General features: G+C 44.8%; 1 protein-coding gene across 1 annotated transcript; it reads left to right on the top strand.

The window, feature by feature from the left end:
- The first annotated feature begins 2,177 nt into the window (after positions 1-2,177).
- LOC120048445 (BMP-binding endothelial regulator protein-like) lies at positions 2,178-21,796 on the top strand. The gene is made up of 15 exons (XM_038994419.1): positions 2,178-3,443; positions 4,744-4,829; positions 9,763-9,862; positions 12,161-12,243; positions 13,739-13,829; positions 13,917-13,999; positions 14,622-14,721; positions 14,887-14,996; positions 15,114-15,248; positions 15,471-15,575; positions 18,920-18,965; positions 19,212-19,574; positions 19,685-20,021; positions 20,272-20,402; positions 20,558-21,796. The coding sequence occupies exons 1-15, from the start codon at positions 3,329-3,331 to the stop codon at positions 20,737-20,739; spliced, it is 2,067 nt and encodes a 688-aa protein (XP_038850347.1). The 5' UTR covers positions 2,178-3,328; the 3' UTR covers positions 20,740-21,796.
- The last annotated feature ends 315 nt before the right edge of the window (positions 21,797-22,111 follow it).

The following is a 22,111-nucleotide window of genomic DNA, read 5'->3' as shown; positions in this document are numbered from 1 at the left end:
TGTGTGTGTGTGTGTGTGCGAGTGTGTCGTCTCTGATCGGTGCCCAAATGAAGTCGCCTGTGAGTCGCCCGCTCGCACAGCTGAAGCCCGCGGGTACCCGACCTCTCAACCTGCAGGGGTCAGAGTTCAGGCTCGTTTTAAGTTTGGATTGGAGCGAGGGTATCCCTGGATCCACCGTGGTGCTGCTGGCTGATCCAGGCTGGCGTGGGTCTGAGCCGGACGGAGGTCGCGCTCCAGTCTTGATACGACAGCTGAGTCTAACCCCTTCCTCTCTGGACCCAGACCCACCGTCTGCCCACAGTCTTAACCCTGGGCAGCTGACTCCCAGGGCTCTCTTAACGTCTGTGCAATGTCTCCACAACGTCTGCCCCATGGAAATGAGATGTAGTAGTAGACACAATGCTCAAAAATGTTCTTCATACTGATTCCATACATATTGACTCAAGCAGGGACAATGACATAAAAGCACAACACTCTAGAATATATGATATAATAATATATACCATTTAGCAGATGCTTTTATCCAAATCGACTTCACACAACATCACAACACTATAACAAGGATGGACAACTCTTTCCCCCCTTTTGTAGGCCCGCGGACCAATTTCACCCCAAAATAAATATTATGATTTTTTTTTAAATAATAGAATACACAAGGTGTATTTTCGAAATGTGGTTGTGCATCAGCAGCCACTCAATTAGCCCATGTCAGCTAAACATTTTATGAGTGGTAGATTAGTCTTGTGGCCAGCTATCTAAACATGTAGTAAGCATGGTTGATCATCAGTTATCATATTAAAAACTGCAAACATTTGCCTCCAGCTATGGCAAAATGTGTAGAATTGCAGGAAATTAGCTGAAAAACTGCAATTTTTTCTCTGCCCCATGACAAAATTAATAGAATTGCATGAAATGGGTTATAAAATTGCAAAATCTTCTCTGTTCCCCATGGCAAAATGTGTAGAATTGCACGAAACTTGTTTTAAATCTGCACATTTTCTCTACACCCCATGGCAGAATTGCAGGAAATGTACTTTAAAACAAAAATATATATATTCACTGTCAGGGGGGGAGCCGCTTAAATGTTTTGTTTGCAAGGTGTTGGTATGGATGTGGGTATGCAGACCCACGAGCTACTGTGGCCCCTCTGATGAGTTCCGTTTTTTTGTGTCCCCCGCCACCATCAAAGTTGCCCATCCTTCCCTGCTCTGTAATATAATAATACATGCCATTTAGCAGACGCTTTTATCCAAAGCGGCTTACAGTCATGCGTGAATACATTTTACTTATCGTCCCGTGATTCAAACCCACTACCCTAGCATTACAAGCACCATGCGCAACCAACTGCGCTACAAAGGACCATACAACGGAATCTGAATTACGACAGCGCAATAGGGCTCTTTCGTTTTAGAGTGGAAGAGGGTCATTTATGTCACAGTTAAATAAATAACTGTTCAAACTCGGCATCTGTAAAACTCTTGCGGCGAATTTGGAAATAGACACCTCTACTTCAAAAGGGTGCTCTTTGGCGCCATCAAGCGTTGAATATTAACACAATGTACATCTGTACTGCTGAATGCACACACACTGTCGACACAAAGACAGTGACACACACTCCCTTTCTAACACACAGACACACACACACACACACATTCACTAAGTTTACTCGTCACTCGTGGCATGTTTACAATGCGAAGTAACAAGAGCAATACAATTAGATAAAATAAAACATTGTTCCTTGACAGTTAAATGTTGTAAATACAGGGTTTGGTCATAATTGGTTCTTTGAAGAAATGCTTTTCCTTCCCATTTGAGGTTCTTCAGAAGCACCATTTTAAGGGTGCCAAACTGTTTTAAAAGTTGTAGATTTCTAAATCTGTCTCAAACAACAGTAACAGACACTTCATGTCATGCAAGCTGGTTAATGGAGCCTAAATTAGATATGTGCCTTTATTATAGGCTATTGAAATGTTATAGATTATATATTCTAAATTGACATCATACCTTTGAAGTGGGGTCAAACAAAGAAAATGCCTAATTTATCAAATAAGTGTTGCATTGAGGATATGACTGGAAAATGTAAAATGTATGATACTGAACAGACAGACATTGTGGTGCGCCCCATCATTGCGGGTGGAGGGGGAGAGATCAACAATTGTGGGATGACGCTTGGTCCCCCAGCAGCTCGAGGGGCGCAGAAAACCCACCTTGATACAAAGTGGCCTGAATTAGGGAATTTTTGTTGTTTCATCCTGTTTTGCAGCGTGACAGTGTTGAGAGAGCGCGGCAGAGATTATCAGTAAGGACAGGTGGTACGGTACGCATGTTGTGTATCCAGGCTTGTTTGTAGTGAAACGAGATCCAGCCTCGAGATCCGATAGCAGTAGGTGGGTCTCTCCCGGCGCGGTATTGTACGGAGTGTTTCATTACCACTGCGGCAGCCAGCCGGGAGCAGCGGGCAAGATTGTACGTCAAATCACTCGGATTATTAAAACCCCCGGCAACTATTTAAATATTGAGGGGCCGTTCTCGTTTTGTTTGGAGGAGGTTCCTGCACCCTGCGGGGATGTTTAACTGGAGTAGTAGGGTTTCTATTACGCTGGCATCGCCGTGCGCCTCAGTAGGAGCAGTTTACTATAACTTTGGGCTGGAGGTGGTTCGCTTCTCGCGGAGCTCCGAGTGAGAGACCAGTGCCGGCTCGTGTAGCCTAACCTAAAGCCCGCTACTAAACCTGAGACAGTTGGACAGCATCTCCGCGCAAAACGGACCTAAAATTCCGAACGCAACCGGTTTCTTTTAGCGCTTGACAACATCTGTATATTTTTGGTATTGCCAAACATGAGGATTTTTGAAGACATTTAAATACGAGTATATCTTTAAGCTATTTGGGGAATTTATTTCCCAATAGTTTTATTTGTCATTTTTACTATACGCATCTGTTTTATTTTAATCTCTTATGAACTTTGTTTTTCACTTTTTTGGAAACATTTTCTAACCCCTGCACTTGTTTTGGGAACACAAGAGCGCTCCTGGACGCGACATGAGGACTGTCGCCTGGCTGTCCGCACGGCATTGTCATTGTAATTTTCATGTGTCATGTCGATTGTCGGATGCCCGAGGACACGCGATGTCGTTTAGCATTTTGACAAACTGAAGGTTATGGGCTGGAACAAAACTAACTGAGGGGGGCAATTATGCTGGAGTCCCATATATTCTAGGGTTTTCAGTCGGACACCAACCCATGGGGATATAAATATATATATATATTCTAGCATATCATTTTCTTTTTTTCGTTTTCCTTCTTTTTTTTTACTGGACCAATTTTAGGATGATGTTGTATTGCTGCTCGAGCGCCTTGGAACGTTCTATTAAGTTCACCTGCAGCTTTTTATTCGTGTTTTTACTGTTCCAAATGCCACAGTCCTCCTCGCCTTTAATTACAGGTAAGATACATTGACTTGGTCTATTTAGTTTCAAAACATGTCCAGCAATTGTCAAAAACAAGAATATAGCCCAAAAGCTGGCCTATAGGACTACAGGTAGGCTATTCACTTTTCCCGTTATTTGCCACTGGGCACAGACGTCAGCTCAATGTCTAGTTTTGATTTACATTTGGTTGAACATAAATCAACAACAAATGTCACCGTGTCATTGGATTGATGTTAAAGTTGGGTGAAAAAAATATGTTCTGTCGGGTAACTGGTACCCCCGGGCTCGTTTGAAACCTCATGAGAGACGCATTGGATCACCATTATAATTTTCCCATCTACTGTTGTTTTGGAAACTCGAGTTGGGTCGTGCTGTCGAGGTCAGTATCCAAGTCACCTGGCGCGTTATCATTGTGCAAACATTATCATTTCTTTCAGGGGACAGACAAACCTGCGTATCGGTATCAGTTGAGTAGGCTACCATTATAGTATAATCCCACCGGATCAAATTCCCATGGATTGTCGCTACCTGGTATTCGAAATATGCGGTATATCATCTGTCTATTGTTTTCCCTGCAGGGCCGGGAGTTGAACACAGCGTTTTCGTGGGAGAGGAAAGTTGTCTGGTTGTAGAAAGACAAATGCGCCCTGTCACTGTGCTCGGTTGCAAGAGGTGGATGAAGAGTAAACAACATTTATAGGGCTATTCATTCATCTCTGCTTTATAAAATAAGGAAAGCCTCATTGGATTGAGGCTAAAGTGTTGGGTTTCCCCACAATCACTTATAGCTGTGCTGGTTTAATTACACGCGAAGGTTGTAGGGTACGCTACGGTCGGGGTAATTGCCCTGCTCCTGTAATTCTCACAGAAACCACTTTGTCACCAAATCCCCCCCCCCCCCCCCCCCCCAACACTTTTCCTGGCAGCCACTGCTCTGCTCAACTAAAAATGTTATGTCTCATCTAAATTTAAATCACTCTGACAAAAATATTCTAATAAACTGATCTAATATTTCGTAATTTAGAAAAAGTTATAGGCTATAGCCTATATAATCTAAATAAATTAGAAATATAAACTTGTCGATAAAACTCAGACTATTAGGCCTGCTTATTTTAACGTCTACAAAATATACCTCAGTCACCGTTATGGCATAGCCGGTGCAATTCCTGGTAGGCCTAAAGAAAAAACACAATTCGAATATGGCGAGCCTGTTTATGACATATCTTCTCTGGGGCGTGTTGTTTCGTTGTTTTATCACTTCAATGAAGATGAAAAGGCGCGAATTTATTGCCTCTCTCCTCGCGCCCTTCACAGGTACAGAAGCCATCTGCGAGAACGAAGGAGAGGTGCTCCACATACCCAACATAACGGACAACCCGTGCATCACCTGCGTCTGTCTGGTGAGAACAAATCCCAATTCTTGCTAAATAACTTTCAATTGTTAGTTGACATTGAGATTCCCTATTTGTTGTTGGCAAGTAGGTTCCACAGAGGAAGAACACAACGCAATTGTTGTGCGTAATTATTGCCTCTGCGCTTGACTGAATATTCTTAATATTCATATTGTGGCCTAAATATGCATAGTCTATAGCGAGTTGTAGGCCTAACTGGGCAAATAGGCCTGTACTGTTTTTTCTAATTATCACAAAGAATTATGAATAATGTTGCTACCTTTTCAATAAGAGCAGTAGGCTAGCTATGTAATTATTTCCCTTCTAAGCCCACACTGGCTTTTAAACAAAATGGCATTGTTTGTTTAAAGACACCCTTGTCTTCGTGCTGTCTTTGCCCCCGACTGTCTGTTAAATCCAGGCTACAAATGTGAAAGGAGGTGTCTTTCCTGGAACATTTGCTCTTTGACCTCTGTCTCTCCTTGCTTTGAAGGTCATTGTTTTAGGGGTTGAGAATGCAAGTGAGAGGCTTTTCTGTCACCAGAAGCCAGATTCAATAATGCTCTCCCTCGCCTGTCTTTTTAGTCCCTCTTTAAAAGTGTCATGTGGTGAGGAAGTTTCTACAAATGTCGTGTTTGACTTGCAAGGTATTTGCCCTATGTGAAACAGAGAAACAGTGTGCGTGTGCAAGGTTATATATGTGGCCATGCTGCCTCGGCTGTCTCTAGTGGCTCTGATAGTCTCTTTGATATGTCTCCCTCTGCTAACCACCTCCTTATCAGGCTTCCATCACTAGGAGCCCTGCTGAATGCTATCAGTCATCAGAGGGCCACAGCTAGCCTTTCATCTTGGCCCGTCCGTCATGTCACTGGCCCCAGAGTGCCTCGCAGGGGAGGGGGGCCAGCCTGAAAGACACTTGTGTCGCGATGCTGTCTTTTAGGGGGGTTAGCAGATTTTAAAGGGTGGGGCTCTAGTGTCACTCACAGGCTCCCAGTTGCGGCGGAATACCTGTTAATGGCCCTTCACTGGCGGAAACTGAGGCACACAGAGAAGCCATTCTTTTCGCCAGCCGTCTCACAAGACGCAGGAATCTGCCTCCCGCTCGCTAAACATTATATACAGACAGCCAGGAGGCAGCTCTCGTTAACCTGCTATCTACTACTCTCCCTCTCTTTTTGCCCCCTCTCCTCTTTCTCGGTAGCAATGATTGATGAGCTCAGTGGGCTGACCAGTGATCTGCAAACATTTGGGAAGCCAAAGGTCCTTTCTGTTCCAACCGCTCCACAAACATGGAGATCAATACTCACCGTGTACCTTTACAGTCTTTACCTCTGCCACTGGCGTTGTCAGCAAACCACTAAACCAGCCAGCATGTCTGTCCAGGTACAGAGATGTAATAACATTGGATTTATGTGTGGAATTGGCATGTGAATGTCATTTTATGAAAAGGAGCAATAACTTGTACACCATTCTGTCTAAAGGGACAACCAAACTCCAAAAAAGAAAAGCATAAATCTTAGGATGAAATGAGAAACGTGATATCTCTACACTCTTAGAAAAAAAGGTACTATCTAGAACCATAATGGGTTCTTCAGCTGTCCCCATAGGAGAACCTTTGAAGAAACCTTTTTGGTTCCAGGTAGAACCCTTTTTACAGAGGATTCTACATGGAACCCAAAAGGGTTTTACCTGGAACCAGAAAGGGTTCACCTATGGGGACAGCCGAAGAACCATTTTGGAACCCTTTTTTCTAAGAATGTAGTCTAGAAGACTTAAAGAAGACAACATCCTCCTTTATTTTCTGCTCTCTTTCTCCATCCCCCTCTTCCCCCCTTTCTGTCAGTGCACTGTGAGGCTAGTGGTACAGTTCTCCCAGTGGTCTAAAGAGCAAAGATGGTGTTAGAGAACCTTCAGGGCAGCATTGCTATTGGACCTCCCAGGATACTTCTAATGGAGGGGTAGAGACAAATATATATATGGCCTCCTGAGTGGCGCAGCGGTCTAAGGCACTGTATCTCAGTGCTAGAGGTGTCACTACAGACCCTGGTTCGATCCCAGGCTGTATCATAACCGGTTGTGATTGGGAGTCCCTTTGGGAGGCACACAATTGGCCCAACGTTGTCCGGGTTAGGGGAGGGTTTGGCCGGGGTAGGCCGTCATTGTAAAATAAGAATTTGTTCTTAACTGACTTGCCTAGTTAAATAAAATAAATAACAAATATACAGTACCAGTCAAAAGTTTGGACACACCTGTTAATTGAAATGCATTCCAGGTGACTACCTCATGAAGCTGGTTGAGAGAATGCCAACAGTGTGCAAAGCTGTCATCAAGGCAAAGGGTGGCTACTTTGAAGAATCTAAAATATATTTTGATTTGTTTAACACTTTTTTTGGTTACTACATGATTCCATTTGTGTTATTTCATAGTTTTGACGTCGTCACTATTATTCTACAATGTAGAAAATAGTAAAAATAAAGAAAAACCCTGTATGAGTAGGTCTCCAAACTTTTGACTGGTACTGTATATATGTTTTATTGTCACACACCAGATAGGTGCAGTGAAATGTGTTGTTTTACAGGGACAGCCATAGTAGTACGGCATAGGAGGTTGGTGGTACCCTAATTGGGGAGGATGGGCTCATGTTAATGGCTGGAGCAGAATCAGTGGAATGGTATACAAATACATCAAACACATGGTTTCTGTCCTCCCCTCAGCAGCCTCCACTGTAGTACAGCGCCCCTGGATTAAATTAGGGTTAAGTGCCTTGCTCAAGGGGGGCACATCGACAGATTTTCACCTTATCGGATCATGTATTCCAACCGCTAGGCTACCTGCCAGGACATAAAGAAGGATAGGACAACAGCCATCTGAATTCAGAGAAAAGTCATGGAGCTAGTCTACCTACACATCGGAGCCAAAAGTTACATTCAGTTAATTCAGCACCATTCACTTTCTACTACTGGTGCAGGAATAGGCCTACTTCTTGGATAGGCTTGTGACTTATCAGTGAAATGTATATATTGTTGCCCTTATCTTTTTTCATCCAGTTTTAAGCCACAACTGCTGCTCCTGTGGGGTCGCGACATGTTTGCTTTGGAGGGAGGTGAAGGGTCATGAGGGCAAGGAGTCCAGGTTTAAATAGGCCTTTGATTTGAGTGCTACTCTGAAGAGCCTTTTAGTGATCTCTCCATCCTTCCATGAAAGACCGGCGGCATGGCGGCTGGCGGGTCTGTCAGCTTGTTTTGGCATGCCCTCTGAGGTCAGGCTGAGAGATAGATGGAGGAGAGAGAGTGATAGTGGAAAAGATTGGGAGGGAGGGAGGGAGGGAGGGAGGGAGGGAGGGAGGGAGGGAGGGAGGGAGGGAGGGAGGGAGGGAGGGAGGGAGGGAGGGAGGGAGGGAGGGATTATACATAGACCATGGTTTGACTGAACACATTTTGATTCTCTGAAGTTGGCAAATGGAGATGGTGAAACTGACTGTGCTGTCGCCATCTAGTGGTCATTTTTCCACAGCACATGACCATCATGTCAGGGATCAATACATCTTACATACTCTACATATATCTTTTTAGATGGTCACATTAACCTATCAACATGTTATTACCCTTCAGGTCAAATATTTCTCTAGTTATTACACCAGAGACTAGCAGTAGTCCAATAACAATCCCCAGACCACCCGTTGGCCTATTAGAAGCCACGACATACCACCAGTAGACCAGTAAGAAGCCTCAGAAAGTGCACGGTATGTTGAGTGTTTATGAGGCGTGGTGACCTGATTTGACCCCTGACCTTTGCTGAGAGAGGTCAAACCTCTTCACACCACTTAGTGTTAATGGCTGCCGAGTGGAATGGCTCCAAAGCCCAACTAGGAAAGCACAGGTGTGGAGAGAAAACAAAGGATAAATACGGGACCTCAATGACACTAATGGAGATAACTGTGGCCGTCAAAAGACTAGACGCATAACTTATCACCACTCTTTCTATTTCTCTCTCTCACTCTGTCATCCTCTCTCTGTCCACCTCTCTGTCCACCTCTCTCTCTCTCTCTCTCTCTCTCTCTCTCTCTCTCTCTCTCTCTCTCTCTCTCTCTCTCTCTCTCTCTCTCTCTCTCTCTCTCTCTCTCTCTCTCTCTCTCTCTCTCTCTCTCTCTCTCTCTCTCTCTCTCTCTCTCTCTCTCTCTCTCTCTCTCTCTCTCTCTCTCTCTCCACCTGTCAGACTTTCCAGTCATCATGTCTGATGGTATCTGTCTGCCCTTCTCTCATTCCCTCTATCTCTTTTTCTCTCACTTTCAATCCATCCCTTTATCTATCTGGCATCATATATCTCACTCTCAGACATATTTGTCTCAAACTGGCTGTTGAAAGTGCTCTGAAAATCTCTACGATTTAGGCCAGTGGTTTGGGGAGCGCTTTACAGAGACTATGTATGGATTCCATGTGCCTTCGCCTCTCGCCGTCTCTTCTCTCGCCTTCACTGACGACATCACCCAAACCAGCGTGGTTAGGGAACCAGTGAAGGCTCTCCGTAAATAAAACCGCCCAGTTTTATTTTAGTTATGTGGGCCACAGTCCGGCTTTGAAGTTGACTCATTATACAGTCCAGTTAGGTTGCACTGAGTAAATGGGGACTATATAAAGGGAGTGTATAAAGCTAGTGGCAAAGTGATAATGTTAAGCGAGTATATAAAGTGAGGTTGTATATAAATTGAGGAGAGAAAGAGAATGTCTGCGTAAAGTACATGTGTAACTCGAGTTCATTTTAGCCTGTAAAAAGGGAGTGTGTCGACAAAGAATGTGTCGGAGACTTTATAATGTGAATACACTGATGGCAATCAAAAAGCGTCTTCTCTTTCTCTCCGTCCATCCCTCCGTCTCTCTCTTCCTCTCTCTCTCCCCCCTCTCTTTCTCTCTCCTCCCCCTCTCTCTTTTGCTCTATCTCTCAGGAGGGGAAGGCAGACTGTAAACAGGAGAAGTGTCCCCTGGTGTCTGAGGACTGTGCTCTGGTGGTCAAACAGACGGGAGCCTGCTGTGAGAGATGCAAAGGTGAGCAGCACACACACTCTACTACTCTCATCACCATGAAAACATGAGGTCGAAGGTTAGGGGATGCATGTACTGTTCTGTAGTCTCAGCGAAACCAATAAACTTGGAATTTTGTCTAGTGGAGTGAGTTGGGTCTATCTTTGGATCTCTTTAGTGTTGATGTATAGACCTTGCTGCAGCATTGCAGTGATGTTGTTTGACGGTCATTGATGCTACCTGTAGGAGTGAGGGTGACGCGACAGCTTGAGTCCCACAGTAGAAGACAGTCAGTCCAGCTGCACTGGTCAACCTACTTATTTAACCACTTCTGCCTCCTTGTGGAGGAATGAGGAATAGTTTTTCTTCTAACAGCACAATAGTTACTGTGCGTGTGTATGTGTAATGTATCAGACCAATTGAAGATTCTGCTTTAGGGTAAATTGCTACATACACAAACACATATAGCTATTATTTTCCCGGCTTCTACTCACATACACTCACAAACATGTGACAGGCCTACAGCGGTTCGTATTTAAGTCTTAAGAACTATTCTTCGCTCTCTCTCTCTCTCACACACACACACACACACACACACACACACACACACACACACACACACACACACACACACACACACACACACACACACACACACACACACACACACACACACACACACAGCTGCAGTGGTGGACTTCTCCTCTCTGGGACGGGTTGGGACCCGTTGGCGTTTGGGTTCAGCATTCGGTTTACAGGGCACAGAAATAAACCTCATTTACGAGCCACTGCGCCGCTCTGCCTCCCAGACTAGGACCGCACACATTCGCCTCCCGGCCGGAACACACAGGGGTCGGGTAGTGTTGGGGTCACCATGGACACAGTCCACAGCATTGACCACCTCATGGTCAGGGGCGCGGTCCTTTGTTTGCCGTCAAGATTATACGAGACTAGAGTTAATTCAAATGAGAAGAGGTGGAGCTCGCTTAAGTCGACCATGGAAAGCCCCATGTTGTCATGGTGAACGATATTAGTGCCTATTGTTCCTCCATTGTGCTTGACTTTGGGTTTTATTCATGACCATGTCTACATTTAGAACAGGAACTTGCTCGTGTCAGCACGAAAACCTCCCACTGTTCAAATACTTAATGCAATGGTTTTATCATAGGAATGGTTTTGCTCTGTTTCCATAACCAGACAACCCTATATCTGTTGAAATTGAAGAGCATATTCATTTAGTCCCTTATTGACTGTGGGTGCTGTATCTGGAGCATTGTGATTGCTCATAGTGGATCTCAGGCCCAGGCCCATTTCACATGGTGTTTTTATCATGCCCTTGGAATGGACCTGGACAGTTCACAACAACATGTTCTGGTATCTTGATACATCTATATAATGGATTGGGGTTGTCAGAGAGTTTGTGCATGTCTGTCTGTCTGTCTGTCTGTCTCGAGTGTCTGAATTGCACATACACTACCGTTCAAAAGTTTGGAGTCACTTAGTAATGTCCTTGTTTTTGAAAGAAAAGCAACATTTTTTGTCCATTAAAATAACATCAAATTGATCAGAATTACAGTGTAGACATTGTTAGTGTTGTAAATGGCTATTGTAGCTGGAAACGACAGATGTTTAATGGAATATCTAAATAGGCGTACAGAGGCCCATTATCAGCAACCATCACTCCTGTGTTCCAGAGGCACGTTGTGTTAGCTAATCCAAGTTTATAATTTTAAAAGGCTAATTGATCATTAGAAAACCCTTTTGCAATTATGTTAGCACAGCTGAAAACTGTTGCGCTGATTAAAGAAGCAATAAAAATGAGCTTTTCTTTCAAAAACAAGGACATTTCTAAGTGACCCCAAACTTTTGAATGGTAGTGTATGTGGCAGTGTCGAGACTAGTAAACTTTACCATCGCTATGCCAAATCAAGACAATCAAAGAAAGGCCTTCCCTAGCCATAGGGGGCACTATAGCCAGCTGGCTCTGACGGTGGTGGCACACAGACTCCCTCCAGGCATCGCTTACAATGGATTTGTAACCCTGTGTTCAATCTGTCTCAACACTTATGGTCTGGAGAGGCAAACAGCTCTATGTTCACACATGTAGTCCATTTAGTGCTCCCTGTAGACTATTATTTTCCACGAACTAGTAAACATTCACATCCAGGTTTGGAGTGCCAACTCTCTCTCTCGCGCTCCCTCTCTCTCTATGTCTCTCTCTCTCTACCCCACCCTCTCTCTCTATCCTCCCCGGTCTCTCTCTCATTCTCTCTCTCTCTCTCTCTCTCTCTCTCTCTCTCTCTCTCTCTCTCTCTCCTCTAGGTTGTCAGCTGGATGGAGAGTCCTATAATAGTTCTGTCTCCTGGACCAGCTCCATCAAGCCCTGCATCTCTCGCCGCTGTCAGGTGAGTGTCACACAGAGAAATGAAAGAGAGAAAGGGAGGGTAACAGACAGAGAGAGAGATGATGATGAGAAAAGTAAGGAGAGGGAATGTAAAGTAAATGAAGTAGAGAAGGAGAGAGGGAGTACTAAGAGAGAGGCAGACAGGGAGAGGGAAAGAGAGAGGGAATGATAGAGGGGAGTGAGTGGAAAAGAGGCAAACCGACAGAGGAGTGAGTGAAAGAGAGACGGGTGGAAAGGGAGAGGGAGATTAATGAAGAAAGATAAATGGGGATCTAGGGAAAGATAGACATACTTTTAGAGTGGGAGGCTGAATGACGCAGACAGAGACACAGAGTTGGGGAGGGAACGAGAGATGTGAGGGAGAGAAAGAATGAGACAGTGGACAGATAGCCAAGGGGTTGGAGGAAGAAGAGACATAAAGAGAAAGAAAGGCAGATGAAGTTGGAGGGATGAGAGAGAGAGATAGAAAGATGAAGAGGGATGATATATGTCTCAATGTCTTTGGGAGAGGAGCCAGGTGAACTTGGCAGTACAGTCCACCCTTCTGGTTCCAAGCCTCCCCAACCCAGTGTCTACCTCACAAGACTAACCCCACACGTCTCCTCAAAACACACTCAAACCACATGTATACCCAACCTCACTTACTGTAGACACACCACACACTCACATGGTCCCACAATTAAACTAAAAAACTTAAAATACAAAACACACGCACAGATCTGAACACTATAAGTCAATGGCAGTGGACACAGCTGTGTGAGGGAGTGTCAGCTCCAGCATTGGGGAGGCCCAGTCAAACTAGACTATGTGTTAGTCTGCGTGTTGAAGGGTGGCGTGTGAAAAAAGCAGAGCTCCACACACCACTCATTTACTCCATCCCCAAGATACCCACGCGGCGGGAATGGGAGGGGGGGTCTAACCAGTATCCAGACACACAAACAACATGTTGTGGTCCCTAGTTCTAGTTTTAACACTCCTAGTTCTAACACTCCTAGTTCTAACACTCCTAGTTCTAACATTTCTAGTTCTAACACTAGGGACCACATATTTTTTTCAGGTACATTTTCAGTGAGTGATCAGGGGTGTCCCAGTATGTAGAATAGATGCATGTGTGAGATGCAGAATGGAATGTTCCTATCTAATGGTATGTCCCTATCCAATGGTATGTCTCTATCTAATGGTATGTCCCTATCCAATGGTATGTCTCTATCTAATGGTATGTCCCTATCCAATGGTATGTCTCTATCTAATGGTATGTCTCTATCTAATGGTATGTCCCTATCTAATATCCTGCTTACGTAGTACATGCCTTACATAACTGAAACGGGATTCAAATTGCTAAGCAACCGAAAGATAAGTTTGTCTAATACAGGAATGAGAGGTATGCAGCAGAATATTCACTGATGTACGTAGCCTAGGACTAGAATAAGTTGTAGGAAATTTGTTCGAACAATGATAAATAAATCACTGTTTTAATTGCTTCCTGGTTTTGACAGGAAGGTGTCGTAACTGAAGCGGAAGTACAATGTGTCGTCCACTGCAGGAACCCCAAGATTCACCCCAAGAAGTGCTGTCCAACGTGCCCGAGTGAGTGATTGTGTGTGTGTGTGTGTGTGTGTGTGAAAAAGGAATACATCGATAATAAAGCTAACCTGTGTGTCTCTTCTGTTCCAGGCTGTATCTTGGAGGGCCGTCTGTACAAAGAGAGGGAAGAGTTTCACCCTGAGGGAAAACCCTGTATTAAATGCACCTGCACTGTGAGTATACACTGTATAGACATGCATGTCTCCAGTCCCCACATTACAGTGACTGGCCCCTCAGTGGTCCAAATGAGTTTGTCTTGGCTCTCAGGGGACTCACAGTGGTAACGCTCCCCAGGGGAGGTGAGTGAGTAAACACATTAATGTGAGTTGAGTCTGTCAACACATTAATGCCTCAGTGGGACTAGTGTACACTGTGTCCTGTACCAGCCGTTAATGAGGGCACACTGCTACAAGGCCAGGGGGAACTGTGACAAATCTAGAGTAGTTGTGTTTGTGAGCTGTTAAAGGTAGCAATCCGGGTTTCACAGGTGCAGACAAAGGTGCAAATGGTATTGTGTAATGGAAACATTAACATCATTAAGTGGAGATAAGTTGAGTAATGCATAAGAGAAGATGAATGCAGCATTGTTCTAACGTCTATGTATATAGCTTCCTTATTGTTATTTTATTGTGGAATTTTGTTTAACTTTAGTTTATTTAGTAAATATTTTCTGAACTCTATTTACTTAAAGCTGCATTGTTGGTTAAGGGCTTGTAAGTAAGCATTACACCTGTTGTATTCGGCGCGTGTGAGAAATAACATTTGGATTTGATATGATATGCTGTGTTCTTTCAGGGAGGGCGGACCCTATGCGTCAGGGATGTGTGTCCTGTCCTCTCATGCCCTGCCCACCTGAGCCACACTCAGCCCGGACAGTGCTGTCCCAAGTGCCTCGGTAACACTCCACTCTCATCAAATACCTCATAGGACTCTCTGATAGAAGTCTGGAGAACATATTCATATTTCATGAATTATTATTAAAACATCACACATCATTAAAACATCATAACAGTCATAATAATTATCATCAAGCTTTTTTCTTTCTCTCTTCCTCCGTCAGGTCAGAGGAAAGTGTTTGACCTGTCGATGGGGAGTTGTCTGTTCCACAGTGAGGTCTATGAGAACGGCACCTCCTTCAAGCACGACAACTGCACCACCTGTACCTGCAAGGTAAGAACTGACAAGGGAACCAGACCCCAGAACTCTATTCAATTTATGTGCCGTATCACCAAATTACCATCAATAACTGACCCCTTCTCCTTCCCTCGTATCCCTCCACCTTCCCAGAATTCCACTGTGGTGTGCAGGAAGCGCTGCTCTCGGCCGGGCAGTTGCCATGGTGACCAGTGCTGTGGGGAGTGTCTATCCTTCGTGGAGGTAGCGGAAGTGAAGTACTGCCGTGTCAGAAACAAGATCTACCGGGTGAGACAGTCTGGGACAACAAGTCCTAATGCTGCATCCTTGATATCAACTGGGAAAATAGAACGTTACCATTGCCTCAACATTCAACACTGATACTTATCCACCGCAGTTGTCCTCATTCTGACATTTATATGCATATTTATACAGACATTAATACTTGTTTGATAAGCTGATTGAAGTTGTGGTTGATTGGTTCTCTCTCTGCTTCTTCCTTTGCTCTAGGAGGGAGACATGTGGTCGTCTGTGAACTGCACCCTGTGTGCCTGTGTCAAGGGGGCCATCGAGTGCCAGCCAAAGCAGTGTGTGCCAATCACCAGCTGCCCCTCGGTGAGTGACAGGCTCAAGGCCCAATCACAAACTGTCTTGTGTTGCGCCTTTTCATTCCAGGAAATCTTTCAATGAAGTGATGTGAATGACAACATCGATTAGAAAAGACTTTAAAAAAGATGCTCACTCACTTTACCTGTCACCTTAAAGCTGGCATCCGTACTTGGTGAAACTGCCACGTCCGTTTGCGATATTACAACAACAAAGAAGTTACTTCAAACCCAGTTTTTCTCTTCATTGGACCCGTGATAGAACAGCAGAGTATGTCCTGTAAATAATTTTTACCACAATGCTGAATGCTCCTCTCCTCCGTTTCATCAACAAAATAAAAACTAGAACAAATGTGCTGGGGCGGACAGTGTTGTTTCACCATATGCACATTTCTGCTTTAAGCAATTTCCCACCACAACTTACATGCACTTATGTTATGAACACTACCTATACCTATAGGACATAGCCCTGGGGTCCCTCTGTTCTCCCTGAATCATCAACATGAGACAGTCCCTTTCACACTTCATCACGTCCCCATCCATCTGGTCCCCCTCCCGCTGAGACAGACAGAGGCTGTCTACTGTCCAGAGTTACTGTCTGTGACTAACCACATGTTAAATCCACATGCGTGACGTGTTGGTGTCACAGCAGGCAGCTGGCTGGAAGCTGATTTAGCGGTGGAGCGGTAAGGAGGAGTCAAAAACGATTCACCTGGGCCAGAACAGTGTCAGTGGGCCCTGGTAACTTACCACAGTAACCATACCCTCAGCTGTCAAGTTTTTTGGAGTAACAGTCCCAGTTCACACGGCGGTCACCTGTCTTGGGGTGATGTAGTAGATTCTTTGCATTCCAGCGACCAAATGATCAGTTACTTATTCATGCTGCCAGTGACCAGCTTTCACACGGTTACAATGGTTACCTAGCCTTGACCTGTTATGGTCACATAGCGGTTGCTTGTTGCACGGTAATGTAGTGATCATCTGTTCTTAGATGCGTTCATATAGTCGACATTAAAGGCTCATTGTCATTCTTTTTTAAGCTAGCATCCCACCACCATCACATATATACCACGCCCGTATGGTTATGGAGCAGATAATGGTCACATAGTAGTATAATGAACTGTCATACACGGTCATTAGTCAGACAGTACAATTACAGTCACATATGGCTGCCTTTGTCATGGATTCCTACTGGTCACACAGCGTTCACCTGTTATACAGTCATGTAGTATATCCCCTAACGGCCATCTGTGTTTGTGTCTTGGTCACTGAGTCATGGTCATCTGTCGTGATAGTCACATAACAGCCAACTGAGACACGGTCACCTAGCGGTCAATTGCAATATAGATACGGTCACATAGCGGTCACCTGTCATACAGTATCACAACATCCACTCATCATACCTTCCTGGTGGTCATGTAGCGTTCACCTGTCACGCGGTCACAGTGCGGTCACCCATGTGTCTGCCCCTCTGTCCCATAGGAGACACACAGTCTCCAGTCAGGTCTTTGTCTGGGTGATGTTTGAGTGACAGTAAAGAAGAGCTTCCCTATATTTAGACCCTGAAAGCCAATCTCTCCATCTCTCAAAGAGCTTCAAAGAGGGAGAGCCCTTTGTGCACTGTGATGGGGGTCAGGTGGGATGAGAGAGAAAGAGAGAGAGAGAGAGAGAGAGAGAGGGAGAAAGAGAGAGAGAGAGAGAGAGCCTAGAGCACACAAAAAACTATACATACCTTGGCCTAAACATCAGCACCACAGGTAACTTCCACCACAAAGCTGTGAACGATCTGAGAGACAAGGCAAGAAGGGCATTCTATGCCATTAAACAGAACATAAATTCGACATACCAATTAGGATCTGGCTAAAAATACTTGAATCAGTTATAGAACCCATTGCCCTTTATAGTTGTGAGGTCTGGCGTCCGCTCACCAACCAAGAATTCACAAAATGGGACAAACACCAATTTGAGAGACTGCATGCAGAATTCTGCAAAAATATCCTCTGTGTACAACGTAAAACACCAAATAATGCATGCAGAGCAGAATTAGGCCGATACCCGCTAGTTATCAAAATCCAGAAAAGAGCCATTAAATTCTACAACCACCTAAAAGGAAGCGATTCCCAAACCTTCCATAACAAAACCATCACCTACAGAGAGATGAACCTGGAGAAGAGTCCCCTAAGCAAGCTGGTCCTGGGGTTCTGTTCACAAACACAAACAGACCCCACAGAGCCCCAGGACAGCAACACAATTAGACCCAACCAAATCATGAGAAAACAAAAAGATAATTACTTGACACATTGGAAAGAATTAACAAAAAAAACTGAGCAAACTAGAATACTATTTGGCCCTAAACAGAGTGTACACAGTGGAAGAATACCTGACCACTGTGACTGACCCAAACTTAAGGAAAGCTTTGACTATGTACAGACTCAGTGAGCATAGCCTTGCTATTGAGAAAGGCTGCCATAGGCAGATCTGGCTCTCAAGAGAAGACAGGCTATGTGCACACTGCCCACTAAATGAGGTGGAAACTAAGCTGCACTTCATAACCTCCTGCCAAATGTATGACCATATTAGAGACACATATTTCCCTCAGATTACACAGATCCACTAAGAATTCGAAAACAAACCCGATTTTGATAAACTCCCATATCTACTGGGTGAAATACCACAGTGTGCCATCACAGCAGCAAGATTTGTGACCTGTTGCTACAAAAAAAGGGCAACCAGTGAAGAACAAACACCATTGTAAATACAACCCATATTTATGTTTATTTATTTTCCCCTTTGTACTTTAACCATTTGCACATCGTTACAACACTGTATATATACATAATATGACATTTGTAATGTCTTTATTCTTTTGGAACTTCTGTGAGTGTAATGTTTACTGTTCATTTTTATTGTTTATTTCACTTCTGTATATTATCTACTTCACTTGCTTTGGCAATGTTAACATATGTTTCCCATGCTAATAAAGCCCCTTGAATTGAAATGAATTGAAATTGAGAGAGAGAGAGTAAGGGATGAGGACAGCCCTGGGGCAAAGGTAAGTGGGGGTTGAGAGGGATAGAGTTCTCAAATGTGCACCTCTGATGGAAGTTGAAACGTACCCCCCACCCGCTCTCTAGCAAACACACATACACCAGGCAGAGAGTAACAGTTGTCTGTATCAATGTCTGGCTGTCCACGTTTGACTGGTTGTATCTGTCTTTGTCTGTCTGTGTCTGTGTGTGTGGGTATTAATGTGTAATGTGTCCAACTGTCCAGTAGACTGTCTCTTGCGCTCTGACTGGCTGCCTGCTGATCTCTCTATGTCTGTGTATCTAACGGTCTGTCTGTCTCTTCTAGAATAAGATCCTGAACAGGACAGGCTGCTGCCCGGTTTGCACTGAAAGTGAGTAAGTTAATCCCCTCTTCCTCAGCTGGGTCCTCACACACCTTTGTGGGTTGCATTTTCCAGTTTTGTGGCGGTTGTTTCGTTCATCTCTCAAATTGAAATTTAGTCATGTTGTATTAAGCACAGATTTCTCATGCAAAATACAGGAAAACAAGATGGATCAAATTGATGCCCATAATTAAACACACTCCCTCTTTCTCCTCCTTCCCTGCCTCTCTCTCTCTCTCCCATCACTCCTTCCAGAGCCAGGTGTGTGCACCGTATTCGGCGACCCACACTACAACACCTTTGACGGGCGCACGTTTAACTTCCAAGGAACCTGCCAGTATGTTCTGACTCGAGACTGTGGTGGCGCCCCCTCTGGCGGGGGTGGAAACAGCGCCGGCTCTGACTCTGGCTTCACGGTTGTGGTGAGGAACGATGCGAGGCGAACCCGCTCCTACTCCTGGACCCAGTCAGTGGAGCTGAGGATAGGAGGGCTGAGTCTCAGCCTGCACCAGCACCTGACGGTGAGGAGGAACGGCACGCGCATCGCCCTGCCCTACCATGGCCCTGGGGTCCACATTGACCTGGATGGATACCTGCTCAAACTCACCACCATCGCAGGTTAGACTGGCTTCATGTTAACTTCATTGGAACCTAAAAAACACTGCTAAAGTGCATTTTAGCTCCTTTTTGAAGCATAACTCTCTGTCTCTTTCTCCCTCCTCCCTCAGGTCTGGAGATCACGTGGGACGGGGACAGCTTCGTGGAGGTGGTGGCTGCTCCTCACCTGCGCGGTCGTCTCTGCGGCCTCTGTGGGAACTACAATGGACACAAGCGGGATGACACCATGGGCAGCGACGGCCTCTTCAAGTTCGTGGTCGATGAGTTTGCAGAGTCGTGGCGCGTGGAGGGGAACGAGGTTTGTGCCCAGCCCCTCAGGAGGCCCACCTCGTACCTCTGTCCCGGCAGTGTAAAGGTCAAGTTCCGCGCTCACAGGGAGTGTCAGAAGCTCAAGTCCTGGGAGTTCCAGAAGTGTCACCGGGTGGTGGACTTTGCCTCCTTCTATAGGTCAGTGGTTCTTAGGGTGTCTCAGGAACGTTGGGGAGCTTCATTTGTAATGAGATTTGTCCTAGAATCTACAACATTTCCAACATTTCCAACTGTGATATTTGATTGTCTCTGATGTGCATAGAATGTCCAATGTTCTTTTGGATATGGAACCCACTTAGTATGGAGATACATTTAATCCAGTCCATTCAATTTAATTCAACATTTATTTGTCTTATCTCTCTCTCTTTCTCCCTCTGTTTCTCTCAAGGTCCTGTGTAACAGACATGTGTGAGTGTCCGGTGCATAAGAACTGTTACTGTGAGTCCTTCATCGCCTACAGCCGGGCCTGTGAGAGGGAGGGAGCCCCCGTCTACTGGAAGCCAGAGGCTGCCTGCATGGGTGAGTGACAGCACACACAGCCTATCACTAAACTTCATGGAACAGGGGACTCTCCCCCTACATTAAATTTGCTCAACAGAATTGATCAACGTATCTCTGAAATCCATTAATGTTAGGCGATTTGCAGTTCTGTCTAACCAACCCAATCTTCTCAGCGACCCAGTGTAAACACGGAGCGGTGTACGACACCTGTGGCCCGGGCTGCACCAAGACCTGTGACAACTGGAATGAGATCGGGCCCTGCCACAAGCCCTGCGTTGCCGGCTGCCACTGCCCAGCCAACCTGGTGCTGTTCCAGGGCCGCTGCATCAAGCCCATAGCCTGCCCTGGCCGGTGACCCTAGTGCCCCAGGGGAAGGGGGCTGAGAGAGGGCCAAACAACCAACACTGCCTAGCACTCAGGGTCCATACCTGGGGGAGTGAGGAGTGGGGGGAACATGGCGTTGAGTGTGGGGGGATGAATAGATGTGCAGACAGGCAACGATGGACTGAAGGGGTTCTCAGAAGACAGGTAGGTCAGGTAGAGGCCTCGTCCACTCTGAGGGAGATAGATACCGACCATCACAAACTGGGATTTGGAACTCCGCTGTTGGTTGCTCTTACTCGTCCAGCACTACCTTGTGTTTTCACAGGATGGTGCCCATGTTGTCATTCAAATGGGATAGGAATCTGGAGGGAAACATCACCCTTGTAGTTAAAAGAGGAAGAGACCCTTTAGGAAAGCCTTTGTGGCTACGCTTCTTTAGTTACTGGACCCTCAAGGGACATTCATCCAGACTGCCATGGACCTTCAGGAAAAGGGTGGGGCTGGCTCTGTGTTGAGCCAATATGGCCTCAGTGTTTCACTCTGTTGCAGCACACAGACATTCAAAACCAGGAAACCAACCAATGCATCTTGAACAAGCATGTTCACCCTGCCAGCATAAGGGATAAATTCTACAATGAACATATTGAACCCCCAGGTCTAACTTGCATAGGATTATTTTATACTGTAAACTAACAAGATTTGTATAAAAACAGATAGCTTTTTGTATTATTATTAATGTTATTTCTTTGTTGTTGATATTGTTAATTTATATATCGATCAATTGATATGTTGTAGCAAGAGCCAGAATCATAAATCTAATTTTGTTATAAATGATTTAAAGGGAAAAAAAGCTATTTATGTATTTGTTGTTTAGTTTGTGTAATTGTGTCTTGTGTGAAGAGAAATGCCCATATGTGACTCGGTTGTTGCACCATCGCAGGGAAGAAACGTACTGTATTTTTAAATGCTCAGTGTACAGGTTGCTGTGTGTTGATTCTCAAACTGAAGGTGTTCCTCGAGACGTACATTTCACTTGACCTTGTAAGTTATTATTTAAGACCAGCAATATATAATTTCCATGAAACTCATCTCTGACTGTTTTCTTCCTTTATTTTGGTTGACTGATGTGAGGTCAACATAAAAAGTTAATTCAATTTAAATACATTTGCACACTTTAATACACCTCAAAGCACAAAACCTAGAGATAAACACAATAAGTCAACCACCTCGATAAATGTGGCAAGAGAGGTTGTACTGGGACAGTAACAGTATGAGTCAGAAATAACACTGGATGCCAGAGAGACACAAATTGGAAATAGCATCCAAGTACATGGATCCAAACTGCAGTGAAAACAAAACATTATATTACATTTGTATACGCATCGCTTGCTTTATGTCCCAGA

This window comes from Salvelinus namaycush, chromosome 5, assembly GCF_016432855.1.
Source record: "Salvelinus namaycush isolate Seneca chromosome 5, SaNama_1.0, whole genome shotgun sequence".
Taxonomy (NCBI): domain Eukaryota; kingdom Metazoa; phylum Chordata; class Actinopteri; order Salmoniformes; family Salmonidae; genus Salvelinus; species Salvelinus namaycush.
Note: the sequence above shows the minus strand (reverse complement) of the source record. Positions and strands in the feature narration are given on the sequence as shown.

Coding starts and splice junctions, on each gene's coding strand:
- LOC120048445 (XM_038994419.1), top strand. CDS start 3,329: ATGATGTTGTATTGCTGCTCGAGCGCCTTGGAACGTTCTATTAAGTTC. Junction 3,444..4,743: donor CTCCTCGCCTTTAATTACAG/GTAAGATACATT, acceptor CGCCCTTCACAG/GTACAGAAGCCATCTGCGAG. Junction 15,249..15,470: donor TCAGAAACAAGATCTACCGG/GTGAGACAGTCT, acceptor CCTTTGCTCTAG/GAGGGAGACATGTGGTCGTC.